Source organism: Chenopodium album, chromosome 15, assembly GCF_948465745.1.
Source record: "Chenopodium album chromosome 15, dcCheAlbu1.1, whole genome shotgun sequence".
NCBI lineage: Eukaryota > Viridiplantae > Streptophyta > Magnoliopsida > Caryophyllales > Amaranthaceae > Chenopodium > Chenopodium album.
Window position 1 is genome coordinate 7375878 of NC_137848.1, and position 18985 is coordinate 7394862.

General features: G+C 31.7%; 1 protein-coding gene across 2 annotated transcripts; it reads right to left on the reverse strand.

The window, feature by feature from the left end:
• Positions 1-342: 342 nt before the first annotated feature.
• On the reverse strand, positions 343-3892 carry LOC145581758 (uncharacterized). 2 transcript variants are annotated; one of them, XM_081638787.1, is made up of 6 exons: positions 3746-3892; positions 3457-3627; positions 2823-2996; positions 1953-2144; positions 1145-1245; positions 343-1066 (listed from the first exon to the last, which is right to left on the reverse strand). In XM_081638787.1, exons 1-6 carry the CDS (start codon positions 3804-3806, stop codon positions 554-556), a joined length of 1212 nt encoding a protein of 403 aa, XP_081494913.1. In that variant the 5' UTR covers positions 3807-3892; the 3' UTR covers positions 343-553. The 2 variants fall into 2 exon arrangements, with proteins under 2 accessions (XP_081494913.1, XP_081494914.1); XM_081638788.1 differs by having other exon boundaries at positions 834-1070; positions 3746-3891.
• Positions 3893-18985: the final 15093 nt, after the last annotated feature.

Here is an 18985-nt window from a genome sequence, read left to right on the forward strand (position 1 = left end):
TGAATTAGGGTTTGAGCAAAACATACCTCAATATACAACCTATAAATGAGGCACTAGACAACGACAAATGTTGAAACGTGACTGATCAAGCGTTATTGCTCATAATAGGGAGATGATAGATAAAGAGTACGAATATTTTTTAACACAACAAGGGATCGGACATTACTAATAAAAGTCCTTTAGAAAAGGTCCAAATTACATTAGTATCATGAAAATTGGTGCAAAAGTAGATGCTAAGAGCAAAATAACCAACAAGCATAAGAGTTATACTGCGTAGTGCAGCGAGCAAAAGTAGATGCTAAGAGAAAAATAACCAACAAGTATAAAAGGTTATAATAGTCATTAAGGTGCATATATAATCTCAAATACCAATTGATTTTGGGAATAATAAAAATATGTTGATTGGAATCACTGCAGCACAAAATCAAGGACAGCTAAACGTCAGCAATCAGCAGTATCCTTACTTGATGGACCATATATAGGCCCATTGTCATTTGAACAAGCAAACTAAACACAGACATTAAGTTATTTACAGCAGCAAAGTTAAAGTAGTTCATCTCCTCCTGACTACAGTAGAGACCCCAAGGAAGGTTTCCTCAAGTACAGCCGGTGCATCCACATTGAAGCATTCTATATTAGCTTTGATCAGATTATCGATCTTCCCATGACAGCGATCATCTACCTCCACCACATTTTTGTGCTTCAATATGCTATTAAACATGTTGGATGATCCCGAGTCTCCATCAAAAGTAGTTAGACACTTCAACTGGTCAGCATATTTTTGAGAGAGAAGACACTCTGAATTACCCAAGTTGTCAGAATCTAAAAGAGAAACATACTCCTTACATACAATACTAGAAGTAGAACTAGGATAAAACCTATTCACTATAAAGCTAAACATAAGAGACAGAAGAGAGAAAAGGGGCATAATCAGCTGCTTCAAAAATCTGATTGCTGGACTAGCAAGTACGCTTCTGGTGCCGAAGCAATGCATCAAAGTTTGTCTCCCCGGATTCATTCGGTAAGACGTCCATGACTTGCTGCTGTTGAGGCGTTTGAATCCTTCCTGTCTACAAAATATTTCTTAATAAAGGTACAAGTCTAGCTTATGATAGAAAACCAAACAAATAGAAATGGCACTTACAGTCCGGATTATGTAAGGACGAACTGCGAAGCCAACTAGCAACCCAAAAAAGCATGAAAATGCGAGGGCTGCTACCCATATTGTAGTGGACCCCACGGAACCTAAAATATATAAGGACATTAATACAAAATTTAGACAATTTGAAGCAAGAATTTGTCAGAATACTTGAAAGGAACACAGGTTCAGATTCAGGTTGCTAAAAGTGGGCATGACTACAGGACAATATCAGTTTGTCCAAAGATGCTAAAAAATAAAAAAAAAAACTCACAAAGCTCTTCCTACTGACAATTTAACAAGAGGCACAAGAAAACAATAGGCACAATGCACAAGCAAATTGAGCAATTTCTTTAACTTATTTGTTCATAGTGTCAAAAGAATACTCATGACTAGAATGAAATGAACAAACACATTGAACTAAAATTTAGAATCTCTTGTGCACAGGAATGTGAAGAGAGATAAAAAGGTGAGAGGGGACATCCTCTCCCGCACCCTGAAAACAGACCCTGTCCACGGAAAACTCTCCCCCTTGCTTGATTGTATGAAGTCCTACACAAGTTGACAGAATTAGCACAGGATATAAGAAGATTAAGAAGTATGGAGTTGTGAACAATTTAGTAATTAACCATAAGTTAAGATTATCGATGTTTCGTTTTGTGAGTGTTTGTGTGGGTGGGTGGGAGGGGGGGGGGGTGTGGTTTGGGAGTTGGAGGATGAGGGTGGGTGTAGAAGCTATACAAGCTTAATTAATTTGATACTCGGGATATAACTTCACTACTTTACTCAGGGATTAACAGGGGATTAGAGATACCAGCTCTTGAATGAACACAATCCTCCTGCTTCAGATTGATCTGGCGGATCAATTTATTTCCATGGTCCATAACCAGCAGAGCACACATCTCAGGAACAAAGCTTAGCTCAAAATCTGGAGAAAAAGTTGCATCTTCTCCAGGTCCATCAGCACGACCAGGCTTTGTGGAACTTCCCGCAATAGTAGAGACACCTTTAGATAAGTCAACACAATTATATCAGCTTTGAGAACCTTAACTACAAATTCAAAAGTCAGTGATTGAAAGCGTAATTGCATACAGAAGACATGTCTAGCAGAGCACTGAGTCTGTGGTCAGTTCATCAAACAGCCATTAACTATTACTTTTTGATTGACTAGGAAGTCAACTTCCTTGAGATAAAATGATCATATAGTCATGCCTTGGATGTCAAACTTATGTAAAGGCATCTGTGATAACGGAAAAAATTGAAATGAGCACGAAGTAACAGCGCACAGACACAAGGCTACTCAGAAATGTTTAGTACCCATTCTTGATCTACGTGAATCAAATTTAACATTTGTTATACCAATTTTCACAAGCAAATACATACCCCTTGAGATTTAGAACATGACATATTGACAATGATATGCCCATCTTACCTTACTTCCATCAATATAATGATAGTTGTGATTTCCATAATTTGTAATTAAATACAACTTTCCACAAAAATAAACTTTCCTGGCATGCAATGTTAAAAAGCTTATTCAAGATTCCTATCACATCTATTTTATTTGGGAGTTATCTTACCAAATCAAGAAAGTTTTCAATCAACAATCATACTGCTACATACTACAAATAAATAATGTGAACGTCGATGATCAAAGTACAGATTAAGGACAAATAAAATGAACCTGAAGGACTAATCTTTCGAACGACATGATTGCTTCTATCAGCAACATATACATTCCCCTTGAAATCCATAGCAAAGCTTCTGGGTTTGTTAAACATAGCTGAACTAGCATCACCATCAGTGTACTTTTGCTCCCCATTTGGCCCATTTCCGGAAAACCTCTTCACCAAACTCTCTGAAATAAATAAACAAATAACCAAGAAAAGTTAACAGAAAAGAGATTCCACCAACAAGAGCATCAAAACTCCTGAACTATGTTACTTCGACTCGATTCATATACAGAAGTACCGATTGGTCCATTACCCAACAAGAAGATTTTACAAGGTGTTAAACTTGGGCATTTCTAGAAAAATCATCAAATATAGGAACTGAAAAATAGTTGGAAACAAACAAATATAAAGGAAATGAAGCAGATAATTAATCATATTTAACCATATGAGCAGAATTTAGAACGGAACAAAACATCAAAACAAATTCTCCAATGCACAACTTTGATCATCAATATCGTTTTAATCGGCCAACAATATAACAATATTCACTTTAACAAGATTAACAATACCCATCATTTAAAATTTCAATACCAAAAAATCCAAAAAAAATTGAAATTTATAAAATTAAAAAAATAATAAAAATACCTTGGGAAAGTGGAAGAGAGACTGTGTAAAAAACACTGTTAGATGAATCAAGAAGGAGGAGATCATGGAATCCTGGGCGAGATGCAACTGAGTAAGGATTAATTTTGAGTTTGTTGCCATCAAAAACTGTTGTCACTATATACCCATCTTCATAAATAACCTCTGAAAACCCTGGAATTAAAAAAATTCAGAAAATTAAAAAATTACAGTATAATTAGAGTGATAAATAGAGCCAAAGAATAGATAATAAAAAAGAAAGTTTTGATTTTTAATTTTATAATTTTACTACCATGAAAGATGAGTAGGTTAATCAAGGTAAAGAAGATGACAAGGTGAGGAAGAAGACCCATCTCAATTTCAATGAAAATCAAAAAACGTTGGAATTGAAAATGAAGAAAAAAAAAACTTCATAAGGAGTATACGTACGGGGCTACTGAAAAAGCTCCAGTTTATCGATTTGAAAAACGTAAAAAATAAAAACAATTTAAGAATTTTTTTTTTTAATTTATACGAAATTGCCTACACTTGTTTTTTTTTGTAGTGGGAAAAATCGAAAAAGGAAGAGAAATGGGTAAAATTACAAAGTTATCCAATGTAAACATAAACTAATAAAAAGCAATTTCATTTACGAATCAATTTTATTTCAATAAATAAATAAATAAATAAAAAATAAATGAAGTACTTTCAATGTTAGTGTTGAAAAATACTCCGTAAGATTATACGGAGTATTAGGTACTTGCATTGTGAACATAAAAATTTCATTTTCAAAAATGGATATAGTGCAATACTTCCATCGTTTTTTTAAAGTCAACTCGTTTTGAATTTTGATACGATTGATTCACAAACTATACTTTGGTTAACTTTTGTGATTTATAAATATAATAAAACATATTTATTTGATCTTGTTTGAATCGTCTTAATGTAAATTTTATTAATATCCATTTTTTTTATAATAGTACAATTTTGATAGTCAAAGATTTTAATGATGTATGTAGCCCTTAATGCTATATATATGCATTAGATATACTATCTAAAATAGAATTAAATTGGGTATTCATGATAAAATCACGCCCATATCAATGTAATTAATGTTAATTTTATTAATATCGATATATGTTTATCATTTTTCCATGCTAAATAATGTGATGAAAGACACTTGTCAACTAAAAACTTGAATGAATTATAACCTTTTAGGATTTGTAATCGGGTCGGGTCAAGAATTGAATGGTCTGCTTGTGTCAAAATAATTTTTCACAATTTTATTTTGTATATGATTTAAACAAAAATAATTTGAAAAAATAAAAACTCAACATCGTTTATACACTCAGGTGCACTTGGAGGTAGGTGCACCCACATATATGTAGTACTAAATGAGTAGAAAAATACTCTTGGGTGTTCCTTATACATTTACTTACTATTTGGTGTTGACTCACACGTGCAAGTCATGAGGTTACATTCACTTTAAGAAAATATATATATTGAAAAAAAGTTGCATATCAATTTAGTGAAAAAACGTTGCATATAAATTTAGAGTAGGAAGGTGTTAAATGGTATGGGCTGCACGGCCGCACTTACAAACTAAGAGAGAGAGGCCTCGTTCTTTAGAGCTCCTCTGCTCTGCTCTGCTTCAATCTGCCCTTCTTTGCTTTGTTTAAAAATAATAATTAATATTGAATTATTATAATAATAATAATTAATATTTAATAATAATAATAATAAATAATTAATATTTAATAATTATAATAATAGTAGTAGTAGTAGTAATAATAGTAATAAAAATAATGATAATAATTGATTTTTCATAATAAAAATTAATAATTAAAGATAATAACTAATAATAATAAGTAATAAAAATTTAATAATAATAAATAATAAATATTTAATAATAATAATAAATAATTAATTAATATTTTATAATAATTATAATAATTATAATAATTTATATTTAATAATAATATTTAATAATTATAATAATAATGCAATAACAATAATAATAATAATAATTCAATAATAATAATTATTATTATTATTATTATAATAATTATTATAATAATAATTCAATAATAATAATAATAAAATAATAATAATTATTATAATAATGCGGTTATAATAATAATGAAAATAAAATAATAATAATAACAACAATAAAATAATAATAATAATCTGCTTTGTTCAGAAGCTTAAAAGAACAGGGTCAAAGTCTTCTTTACAAGTTCAAATGAGGTTTCATCCCAAAACCATATACCAATAAGAAGAGTATTCCCTTAGCCTTATAAAGTGTTTAATTCTCTCTTCTTTTCTTAATGTGGGACACTTACATAAGTTATTTTGATAGGATACACTTCAATAGAAGGAGAAAAGATCACTCACGCAAATAAAACAAAGGTTTGCATAGGACTGTCCTTGAAATCTAATATGAACTCATAAATAAATCCTTCCATCCTTGAAATCACAAATTAAATCCCCACTTGAAACACAGGAGAAGATAATCTAGAGCAACGACCTTATTAATAACCTCAAGCACGAAGAAAAAGCTACTCGTACTAAACTTAGGTTATGTTCAATTCAACTTAATTTCAGTTTATTAGTTCAGTTCATGTCAGCTCCTACTACAACAAAATTAAGCAAAGGTAACAGTGCAAAACCATTGCCTAATATAAAAAAAGTGTTGCCTTGTAGCTAAGACAACACATATGAGGCGTAGTATATGCCCCCGTTGTCTATTCATAAGGCAACACATTTTTATTCAAAGGCAACACATTTTTATTCAAAGGCAACAATTTTGAAAGCCAAGGTAAAATGATACATAAGGCAACACTTTTACAAAGACAACAAATGAAAAATGTTGCCATCTAAGGAGACAATTCAAAAATGTTTCTAAATGTTGCCACTCCCAAGTATTTAGTAGTTGGTAGGGTAAAGTCACAAGGTGGGTTCTCCACCAACTCCACCAAACTTGCTTATATATATATATATATATATATATATATATATATATATATATATATATATATATATATATATATATATTATGTTGTCTTTTTAAATTATGTTGTCTTTTTAATATAAATGTTGTCATAGATGGCAGCATAGATATTAATGTTACATTTTCAAACAATAGTTTTTGCTATTGTTATCTTTTCATGCAACAATTATTATGTTTGTTGTCTTAGACAAGAAAAAGGTAACACTTTAAGCGACTGTTGCCTTATATAGTCTAGATCAACACTTTTTTTTTCTGTTACTTTAGTTCAAGGTAACAAAAAAATATTGTTGCGTTAGATTATTAAGAGTAACATTTCTGTAAGTGTTGCAGTCTTAAGTGTTGTCTATTCTCATTTTTTTGTAGTGTCCAATCAGTTCAGTTCAGTTCACTTCAATTCCTAATTTCCTTCTCTCATAAAATATTCAGTTCAGTTCAACTCCAATCAGTTCAGTTCAACTCATTTTAGTTCAGCTCATTTCAGTAAATGTGAACGGGCCCTTAGTAACATAAGAAACTTTATTTTTTTAATAATTAATTAGAATACTTTTTTTTTAAGTAGCATAAGAACCTTATTAATTAGAATACTTAATTTTAGGAAAAATTGATTCTAATAATTCCACCTTTGGCCGATTCGTTGTTAATAATCCCACCTTTAGATTATTATTTAATAATCTCACCTTTATAGAGGATCTTCTTCTATTGGTCCCTTGTGACCAGAATTTCTTTTTTTTTTTATTTTTTTTATTTGAATGACACGTGACACTAAATAATTGGTCAACAAGAAAAACATTTTAAAAAATCTGATAAAAAAATTAAAAAAAATAGAATTTTATTTTTTTTTCTAAAAAAAAACCCAGCCAACACCCGATGACCACCCTAACCCCCAACCTCCGGCAACCCCTCCTCCTCATCCCCACCGCCGGAGCGCCGGAACCCTTATTTTCACCCCTATGCAGCAAAAACCAACCCTTAATTTCAATGAATTAAGGGGAAAAAAAAGAAGAGAGAAAACCGTCAAGAGAAGGGATGGCTTGGGTAAGAGTTTCGGCGGATAAAGGGGCTTTTCGGCGGTTTTTGGTGGTGAGAGGAGGTTTTCGATGTTTTTCAAGGTGGTGATTATGGTGGTTTCGGGGTGGGATTTGGGTTAGGGGGTGATTTCGGGGGGTGCCTTTTGTTCGACTGGGTGACATCTGGTATTGGGAGTTTTGGCCATTTTCAAGGGTTTAGGGTGGCTGCCGGTCGGTTTTTGGTGGGGCTAGGGTGAGGGTTAGGGTTTCATGGCTGGTGGGTTTTTTTTTCCTCTCTTTTTTTGTTTTATTTTTTTTTAATTTTTATTTTTCAACCAATTACAAAATGACACATGGCATATTAACTTATCAAAATTGGTTACCAACAGGTTATGGACCAATAGAAGAAGATCCCTTATAAAGATGGGATTATTAAATAATAGTCCAATGGTGGGATTATTAACAACAAACTGGCCAAATATGGGATTATTAGAATCAAATTTTCCATATTTATCTGAAATTTTGAATGAAAAATCAATCATATAATGGAAAATGTCATAATTAACTCTAATGAGCTAATGACAGTTTGTCATTGAAAATACTTTGATGTATTTGAAAAAATAAAGGGTATTTTGTAAATTTTGAAAAACTGGAGGACATTTGTTGAATATTTAAAAAGTTTGAGGGCATTAGGTGAGAAAACAATCATTTTTTTTTGGTGCATGATGTTAGTAAAAAAAATCATTAATATAGGTCAAAGTAAATTATATAGATAGTGCAGAAAGTCAAAATGAGTACACTTTACCCCATTTGTTTTTCTTAAATGCATGTACTTGGACTTGTACATTTGCAATAACTTTGATCAGCAGAATATTTAATTAGATATTGTTACAAAAGTCGTAAAAATATTTATTAATAAAGTATACATTGTGACTAAGGGCATGTTCACATTTACTAAGCTGAACTGAACTGAACTGATTAGAGCTTAACTGAACTGAATTGAGATGAAATGAATATTTTATGAGAGAGGGAAATTAGGAGCTGAACTGAACTAAACTGATTAGAGCTGAATTGAACTGATTGGAGCTGAACTGAACTGAAATTAAGCTGAAGTGAACTGGCCCTAGGCCCGGAAAACATTTATTTATGATATATTAATTATAAAAACTAAGTTAAATCTTATATATGAATAATGTAAAATCCCAAGTAAGGTATTCAAAAGAACGAAGGGAGTATGAATCAAATACTCCATCCATTTTTATCAAGTGATACACTAGCTTCCGTGTAGAGTTTTTGGAAAATATAAAGGCTTGGGTGTGGCAAGACGCACCAAATATTTCGTGCGGCAACCCTCACTTCTTCACCCTCAATTCCTTATGTTATCTCCTCTCACTTTCAATGGCATTTCGCTGACATAGCTCCGACGACGACCTACTTTTTCATTGGCTGAACTTATCAATTTCAACTTCTGGAAGGTGGATGAAGTTAATAACGGAATTGCATCACTTTCTCTCTCTTCGGCGTTGAGTTTAGGACAATTACTGGGTTTGGAAACGTCGTGATCACCATTAATGGGGTAAATAAGCTTCAATTGCTTCTTAAGATCTTTGTAAGAGAAGAATTTGTCATGCCAATCGGGTAGGATTTGTAGGATTACAAAGCTTAATAATTTTAGATTTTTATAATCGAATCAAGAAATTGGAGGAGAGAGAAAGAGGAAGAAGATGAGATATTTGGGTGGAAAAGGAAATGTCAGATGGAGTTTCAGAAGAGATGGTGGAGAAAATACATGAAAAGCATGGTGTTTATTTAAAGATAAATAGATGTAATAGCTGATATGATTAATTATATATTGAGGATATCTTTTAGTTACACTGAGGATACAATATATTTGTCATATCTTGAGGATATATTTTAGTTATATTGAGGATACAATATTGTCTAATGAGGATACATTTTAGTTAGATTGAGGATACAATTTATTTAAATTAAGAATATATTTACATTTTAGTTAGATTGAGGATACATTTTAGTTAGATTGAGGATACAATATTATACAATGAGCATACATTTTAGTTATATTGAAGATACAATATTGTCTATTGAGAATACATTTTAGTTAGATTGAGTTATATTAACTTGCATTGAGGATACATTTAGTTAGATTGAGGATACAATATTGTCTACTAAGGATACCATATTGTCTACTGAAGATACAATTTTAGTTCAATTGAGGATACAATATATTTATTTTATATTGAGGATATATTTCAGTTAGATTAAGGATACAATATTGTCTACCGAGGATACATTTTAGTTAGATCGAGGATACAATATTATCAACTAAGGTTACATTTTATTGAGGATACAATATTGTCTATTGAGGATACATTTAGTTAGATTGAGTTATATTAACTTATACTGAGGATACAAACATTCGATTGAGGATATATTTAGTTAGATTGAGGACACAATATTGTCTATCGAGGATATATTTTAGTTAAATTGAGGATACAATATTGTCTACTAAGGATACATTTTATTGAGGATATAATATTGTCTATTGAGGATAGATTTTAGTTAAATTGAGGATACAATATTGTCTACTAAGGATACATTTTATTGAAGATATAATATTGTCTATTGAGGATACATTTTATATCCTCCAATAAATTATACATCTCCTCTGTTAATTAAAACATATCATCTAATAAATTATACATCTCCTCTATTAATTAAAACATATCATCTAATAAATTGTATATATCTTCCATCAAACGAACTATACATTTCCTCCATCAAATGATTTATATCCTCCAATAAATTATACATATCCTCTATTAAATAAAACATATCTTCCATCATATAATTCATATATATCCTCCAATAAACTTTGTATATTCTATATCAAATAATATATATTCTTTAATGACCAGTACATATTTTCTAACATAGTATACGTCCTCTATTCTCCAACATATTACATATCCTCCATTAAATAATTTATATCCTCCAATACATGAAGTAACCACAAATTAAATATACAAGAAATAATCAACAACTAAAGAGAAATGAGAAAATGAGAATATTAAAATTACATGAATAATTGCAAACATAGATTGACATATATGAAAAAACATTAGCTTATATATTACTGTATTGAGTGATATGCATGATTAATTAATGGAAAATGACAAAATAAACATATTAAGGAAACATGATAAAAATAAGGGAAAAAATGGAAGAAATAATTGAGAAATTATATTATAATCAAGAAGAGTAAAATCAACAAACAAAACGAAGAAGAAAATGAAAAATCGTGTTCAAAGAGGCAAGATTCATCATTCCTTGTTGAGCTAAACTTGGTTATGATAATTGCTTCCCTTAGTTAACTAGTCAAGAGGTCTCAGAATACAAAGACATGGAAGAGATTAGTGTTAAAGAACAACAAGATTTTAAGGCCCTTGCATTAAAGTTACGTGCTCGAAAACGAGGTTTCGATGAGCTTAAGATTGCGGTGGTTGTAGAGGTGGAGGAGATCGAGAGAGAGTGGCAGCGGTGGTTGTGATGGTGTTGATGGCAGTGGTTATTGCCGAATGCCGAACAATTATATCATGCATAACTTGTGGTTGTTGAGTTTGTTGTTGTTGGAATGACAGTTGCCGCACGAAGTATTGGGTCAATACCTTCTCTTTTGAAAAATAAACATGACATGCTTAAAGAAAAAAAAAGGATGTTTGATGAAAGTGTGTCGATCGCTTTAAAAAGATGGAGAGAGTACTTATACTAACTACTCTTTAATCTTCATATACTCCTACATAAACCATCAACATTTGTCAATTTTTAATAATTACCCTTGTTTAAGAATGTTTGAAACGGATTGATCTTTTACACAATTCCTCTACGTAGTATTAACTTTGACCGTATATTTATATTATACTAATATAAATAACTTAAAATAACTTGTTAAATTAATTATAATTTATACGATGTATTTCATAATATGAACTTTTTTTTTACGTATATTTTCATATATTAATTAATGGTTAAATATACTAGTAGCGTAAAAATATAAGAACAACGATAAGAATTTTCTACTCTTAAACTCCAAATTTTCCTTTGACAAATATTTCATAACAATTTCACAGTTCAAGAAACTCTTCACAAAAGAAACATTATCTTGTTCAACATTTGCCCTTGAAACAATTGATCATCTTTTTCTCAACTACACTATAACCAAAGACGTTTGGAATCTCCCCTTATCAAAAAGTGGCTAGATTGCTCAACTTTGTTTCTAAAATTAACCGAAATATTAGTATACTTAAGAAAACACCCAAACACTTTAAGGAAATTTATCTTCCTCATTTGGATTTTTTTTAAAGGTAAGGAAAAGGGCCTTATTGGCCCGAAACCAATCACGGGTCAACTCGATCCGGGTTAACGGGCTAGGTCCTTTGGGAGTGGGGGGAGGGGGGAAGATAAGAGAATCCCTACCCTCAAATTGCCTTTAGTGGAGTTTGATCCCACAACCTTTTGGTTGTGAGATGACAAAACTTACCACTAAATCAAACTTTGCTTGGTAATGTTTTAAGGTAAGGAGAAGGGCCCTCCTAGGTTAGTGGGCCAAGTTAGGCCCTCTAGAGTGCTCATTTGAAGTATTTGGAAAGAGCAAAATTATATTATCTTCCATGATGAAACCTTTGACAAGTTTAGGATTTACCACCGAGCGCGGTTTGTGTTCAGCGAGTGACACCAAAAAGTCTCTTAGATACCTTTTACTCTATGGGATCTCCCATTTTGAGATCGTCCCATAATCTTTCTTCTCATACTCAATCCCTATCATCCATTCTTATACCATGGAAGTGTAATACCCTAATTTTTTTTTAATTTTTTTTTTTTTTTTAATTTTAAGTTTCGGGGATGAAACTTCTTTTAAGGAGGGTAGATTGTATTACCCGAATAATTTTTGATTTTTAAAAAAGCTCGTAACCCTAATTATATTAAGTATTACGTGTAGCTTTTATTAAATCCCTGGAATTTCACTTCTTTTTCTTCAATTCGTTGCTTTTCCTTCCTGTGTGTTTTCATCATCAAAATCAAATCACTTTGCTAGTCATGATAGCCCATTATGCGTATAATCCCTCATCATCATCACCTTGATCTTGATTTGTATTCTTTTGATAATCATATGCTAATCATCATATATATTCCTGTAACTCGCCTAACACACCAACCAACCATATTTTGTGGTAACCTTATGGCGTGAGCTCTGGCCTATCTCTTGCTTGTTTCACGCATTATCAATATATAGTACCATTATTGGTAATAAGGTAATCACACGATCTATTACCTTGGAGTTGTTTGTATAATTGTTTTATATAATTATTGTATAATATACTATTCATATGTATGATTCATGTATATAATTATATGATTTGATCAGATTTAATTGTCTTGTTACTATAGTTGTATATGATTGATTGTTTTATTATGCTAGGGGTTTTAATGTTATTGCTCTAGAGAGTATTATTGTTGAGGTTTTAGAGTTACCGATATAATATTGGGTTGAGAACTGATTATATTTGGGTATTAGAATTATTTCCCCTATAAGGGTTGAGACGTTTGATGAATTGATTTGTTATGTTATTTGGGAATCTGTGCCATTGTTGAGATATTATTTATTAGTTTATGAATGATTATTTGATCGAGTATGAGATCAAAAGGTTGAGAATGATTATTTTTTTCTTGGTTTGAACCTCGGCGTTATATACCTTAGTCCTTGGCATGTTGGTAAGAGAATGATAATCATGAGTTAAGAATGAGGTACAATATTTATTTATTTATTTTTCTATGGTCCCTTATAGTGGGATTTGGCCCATATGTGGTCTGGTTCAAGGTGTTTTCAGTTTATTGAGAGAATTCAAGTTTTTATACTTGTTGGTTTATTTATTCGAATTACTCATGTCCAAGGCTAGGTATAGAACAAAGAGCATGACACACTTATTGGTTACGAGTTAATTGAGTGAAGGATTGTATTATTATTCGAGGTTGAGTTGATAAAGGTTATTTCCAGAGTATAATGTGTAATGTAGTTCTAAACTACATTGTTTATGTGAGCTAGTAATATTAATTATTCTATTATTCGCTGCATTCTGATTTGTGATGATTACTCAGCTTTTTTGCAAACGTGTGTATTGTTTTGTTGCGCTACTTGTGTTTGCGGCCACGTCTTTTTCTTATGGTGGCCCTGCAACGATCTATTTTGGAATTTGTCTTTAATGGTGAGCAGTCAAGATTTTCTAAGCAGGTTAATCAAGTGATCGTAGCTAAAGGAGCTCAAGTGTTTATATTAGTCTGTTATAACAAGTTTGTAAAGTTGTATAAGTAGCTCACTTAGATTTATTAGGTTGTATTGTTGGGATTTTATAAGCCTTAATACTTGACAGGATGTCGAGTGTGGCGGTGATACCTCTGAGTTAGGTGTATGCTTCTGCAATTTTATTTAAAGGTTGTTTATTTTTCCTTTAATTGTTCTTTATTATTAGTTAGTAAATAGGGGGTGTTACAGGAAGACGCCTCCCAACAACGTCTTTACACTCATTTTTTGACATTTTGTTTCGTAACAACTCAACAGCAGAAGGAATATCATCTGAGCACTCTTTAAGGCACCTATGTTTAACCTCAGTGACGCCAAACTATTGATAGCGGAAGCTACTGCTCTTCATAAAGAGTCCAACTAGCTCTTCAATGTGGCATATAGAACATTAAAATTGAAAGTGATAACCTATTAGTCGTCAACTCAATAAAAGACATTTTGGGCAGTTACTTGGTAGATTGAGTATGTAATCGAAGACACTCGTTCTCTCCTTCTGTGATTTCAAATTTGGAGTATCCAGCACGTCTATCGAGAGGCAAATCACGCAACGGATTGAATAGCTAATATGGGCCATTTAGTATCTAGTTGTATTTACATTGATGTTTGTAATTCTTCTAGTTTGTTCTCATACTCAATCTCTATCATCCATTGATGTTTGAATAGCTAATATGGGCATTTAGTATCTAGCTAGTATGGACATTTAGTATTAGGAATTCCTTTAGGAAAGAAATAGAAAATACAAGTTCATCTTCATGATAAACAAAAAACGTTTATCTAGTGGTATTTTTGTAAATAACTCAAAAATTTTTGTCAAATATGGAGCCATTAATATTGATTTATTGACAAAAATGACATGCTGATTGAGATTTAATATTGATTTATTTACGAAATTGCCACCAAATACACGTTTTTTGTTAATCATGAAAATGAATTGGGGCTCTCTCGGAAAGAAGACTCTAATACTACCTCCGTTTCATATTATTTGCAACGATTTGACATGTAGAGAAGAAAAATATTTGACATAAGGTATTCTCTCTGATAACCACAAACTTTTATTTTTTCTTAGTGGTAAAGCCTCAAACCACTACTACATTTAAGGGCTATTGCGATGCTCAAATCCGTTACAATAGGGCCTAAAATACGTTGTAATAGACCTAATGCAACAGCTCCATACCGTGGCTTCTGCTGGCGTGGCAATAGCTCTAATGCCACGGTAAAAAGACCTGACGCAACGGTAAACTTATAGCCGTCGCATTAGCTATCATCTAATGCAACGACATTTACAAATAGCTAACGCAACAACAATATAGCTAACACAACGGCCATTACAGCTAACGCAACGACCATTATTATTATTATTATTATTATTCTTATTATTATTATTAATTTATTTTATTAGTATTATTATTTTTTTATTTGATTACTATTATTATTATTATTAGATATATATGAATCCATACAATTAGTGATAAAATAAAAGGAAATTTCATTGAGATTAAAAGAAATCAAGAATACATACATACAATGCTCATTCTAAAAAATTTTACAAGTACAAATATCACTAATATCTTTTTGATTATAGGACTAACATAAACTTTTACATAAACTAAAAGTAAATAATTTGACAAAAACTTAAGTAAGAACTGCCACCATAGTTAGTTGAAAGTATGTAATTCTCCTCCTATAGCCCGTGGTAACCGTTATCAATTATAGCCCCTGCATACATTATAGATAAGAAATATAAATAATTAATGCCAGCCACTATCATATTAATAGCTATAAATAAGGTATAATATACAACTGTACACAAATTTAAGGGTCATAAAACGCGATTAAGTAAATGCATCTACTGATAGGATATGCAAATCGACCATAATACCTCTGTCAACCTAAACAAGTATGTTCTTCCAGCTATCAGCCTATCGCTACATCATCTTATGATTCCATGGCATGTGATATGAGTTGATGAGTAAACATGTAAGGAGATGAGGATTAGAGAAATAATACATCAGCATTAATCCTTTTGTCATAGCTTAATAGTTTAGGTTCAAAAAGGAACAAACTTATGTCTCATTAATCATAAAAGTTACACATCTTGGATCAACCAACACTGCCATACAAGCAAACTAATTTATTCTTTCACCTTCCAAGGGTGGAGCTTCTCTTGTCCATATAAATAACTTTAAGAGGAATGAATAAGATTATTTGAAAGCTTTTGTTCAAATTAAAACTTTTGCACTGGATTTTAGTAAGAGTAAAAATAACAGTTATACTACTTCTAAGTCTTAACTATAAATTTACTACAATATCAACCAACATACACAAATTAAAAAATATGGTACTTGTAGAGTATAAGACATAAAATCTATCATTAAGATTAATTAATCACACATCTAGCAATTATCATTCAAGAAAGAAAGCTAAAATCTCTTATTAAAACAACATCTAATGTTGGTCAAAGACACAATGGAGGGGCTATGGAGAGGAATAATTAGTTTTAGGCATAAGAACACATAAAACATCTAAAACATACTTCTCTTAAGCTGAAAATCTTTACAAGGAGATGGTCACCTAATAAATTAAAATATCATGTTCTGACATATGTATACATTAACAATAGATAAAAACAAACAAAGTATCAAAATTATGAGAAGATTGCACACCTAAAACTTCAACATTAGAGTAATCACCAATAAACAAAGATATAGTTGCAGCAAGAAGGAAAAGGAATCATATCATGCTAGATAAGATTCAAGAATAGAATGGACATAATATGAGAAAAAAAGCATTACACTATCAAAAAGTATGGTTCAAAGTATAATTTTACCCACTAATTATAATGTTCTCAATAACATTTAACAATGACCTATGCTCTGTTTGGGCACCAACTAATTTGATAATGTCAATTAGAAATTGTACATCCAAGGCTGCAATCTCTCCTTAATAAAATGACAATGTAAGTTGTTTCCCACTCCCCAATTTCAAGCATAAGGAAACCAACAAGTGTTCCATTACCTTAAGCAGGGCAAAATTTACTAAACTAAGAGAAATAAACATACAAATATTGGGGTTTTTTTTTAAGTAAAATCCAGTAGTAGAAAACGGCAAAAAAATAATAATTAAGAGGAAAAAAAATGTGGTGTAAATGGGTCAAAAGTTTCAACACCTCCTCGCTGACTATAACAATACTTCAATTTGTGAATTCCAAACTCAAAATTTCAATTCATAGTAACATTATTCGACGAGTCTATCACTATTGTTCCATTAATCAAAAAAATTTCTGTATTCTAGGTTACGTGTATGTCATATTCAATTTCTCGTCTATAACCCTAATTGAATAAACAAATTGAAACCTCAAATCTTCCACTGATAACACATTTATATACTCATTGTTATATGTTATATTTGAGTGTTTCTGTCATATTTTCTCTATATATTTAATCTTTTAGAGCTACATTTCTTTATATTTCGATGTTGCTCTCCTCGTGCTCTCTTTCTTTATTTTGTAGGATTTACGCGTAAAAGAGCACCTTTGCAAGTTAAGTGAGCTAGGAGCGTGTAGGAGATTACGAGCCCAACATCATATGGTCATATTCCTAGCTTGAAGTTGTTTTCGAAGGAGTATTGTGTAGAAATTGCCTAGCCTTGGCCTGGTCGTGGCTTGTTGCATTAAGCTTTGGCCTGGTCGTGGCTCCTCCTTTTATGCCCAAGAGAAGCCTACCAAGATCAGTAGACACCATGGGTTGGCCGTGGCAAAGTCCTAGCAGCTTTGGGTAACCCGTGGCTATCACCTGACGAAGCATCGAAGCCAAGTTTGAGGCGGTTTGGAAGACCTATTTTAGGAAACTTCTTAACTTATTCCTAGGGATATAAATAGGCTTTGGTTAGGCATATTAGATCACTTTTTGGACTCGTTAAATTGAGTTGAAGAATTCTACAATTCCCTTCAATTTTAGATTTACTTTGTTCAAGATTCTATCTTCAATTCCACTAATTCAAGTATTTCTTCTTTCCTATATTATTATGTCTTTTGATTATTTTGTTAATTTAATTATGAGTGAGTAGATTTATATTCTAGGGTTAGGTTGAACCCTAGTTATGAGTAATGCATGATTTCCCCCAATTCCTTATTTTATTAGATTAATTGCTTTGCTTATTGAATTGTGCTAATTTATCAATGTTAGGTTAGACATAATTTGATATTGATTGAACCAAGTATCTTATTTATCAATGGAAGTTGAGATTAGATGGTTTGATTAAATTCAATAAGGGCATGAAATTCTCCATGGAAATAGGTAGGATGAATTGCTAGGATTGTATGGATGTTGAGTTTAATGTCTCTAAATTGCATGACACCATGGAAACAGGTTTGATTGGATTTTAGAGAAACCATAAATACTCGGAAGGGGTTTATTGGTATTTTCAAGGGCACGTCCTTCCTTTGAGTATTATTATTTTGATTAATTAGGGTAGGGATTTATCTTTGCATTATTCATACTAGTGGTGATACTTAACTCTGGATGTTTTTATTAATTGATTTATTTCATCTTGATTCTTCTTGTTTATTTTGTTTAGAATTAGATTTAGTTGAATATCACTATTGATTGGTTACTTGCTTAGTAGTTACTTGAGTCTAATTAATTAGTTGAACCATAGTCTCTTGGGATCCGACCCTTACTTGCCCGTCTACATAGTAGTGGTCTTGTTAGGTTATTTTTGTTAGGTACGCGACACGCCTATCATCCACCCAAAAAATATTAATTTGGGGGTAATTTACAATGATTGAATCAATTTTAAAGAGGAAAGATAGAAGAGAAGAAATTACTTGCTTGGGGACATAGTATGACGATGAAAGAGCATAGACCTTTCAAGCGAGATAGAGAGGTGTTGAAGCTAAGGCCTGCTTCTAGCTTGACCTCGTCGACGTGAATGGTTGTTGTGGCAGATATCGCGACCAACTAACGACGCCTTACGGAGGAGAGAGATAAGGTGTAGAGCAGTAGAGATGGGGTTTGATTGAGAAAGGGTGAAAATTGCAGAAAAAGGATTTTGTGGGCTCTTTGAAATTTGGGGATAAAATAATGAGATGAAAGTTAAATAATTGGGCGCCTAGCTATATTTTTTCTTATCTTGCACTGGCCGTGGCATTAGATCACCCTA

Bases quoted from the DNA above. Each gene is read 5' to 3' on its own strand.
- LOC145581758 (XM_081638787.1), bottom strand. From the start codon at position 3,806: ATGGGTCTTCTTCCTCACCTTGTCATCTTCTTTACCTTGATTAACCTA. The intron at 2,997-3,456 runs GTATTTTTATTA...TATTTATTTCAG, and splicing joins CTCTCTTCCACTTTCCCAAG to AGAGTTTGGTGAAGAGGTTT. The intron at 1,067-1,144 runs GTAAGTGCCATT...TTTTGTAGACAG, and splicing joins GTCCTTACATAATCCGGACT to GAAGGATTCAAACGCCTCAA.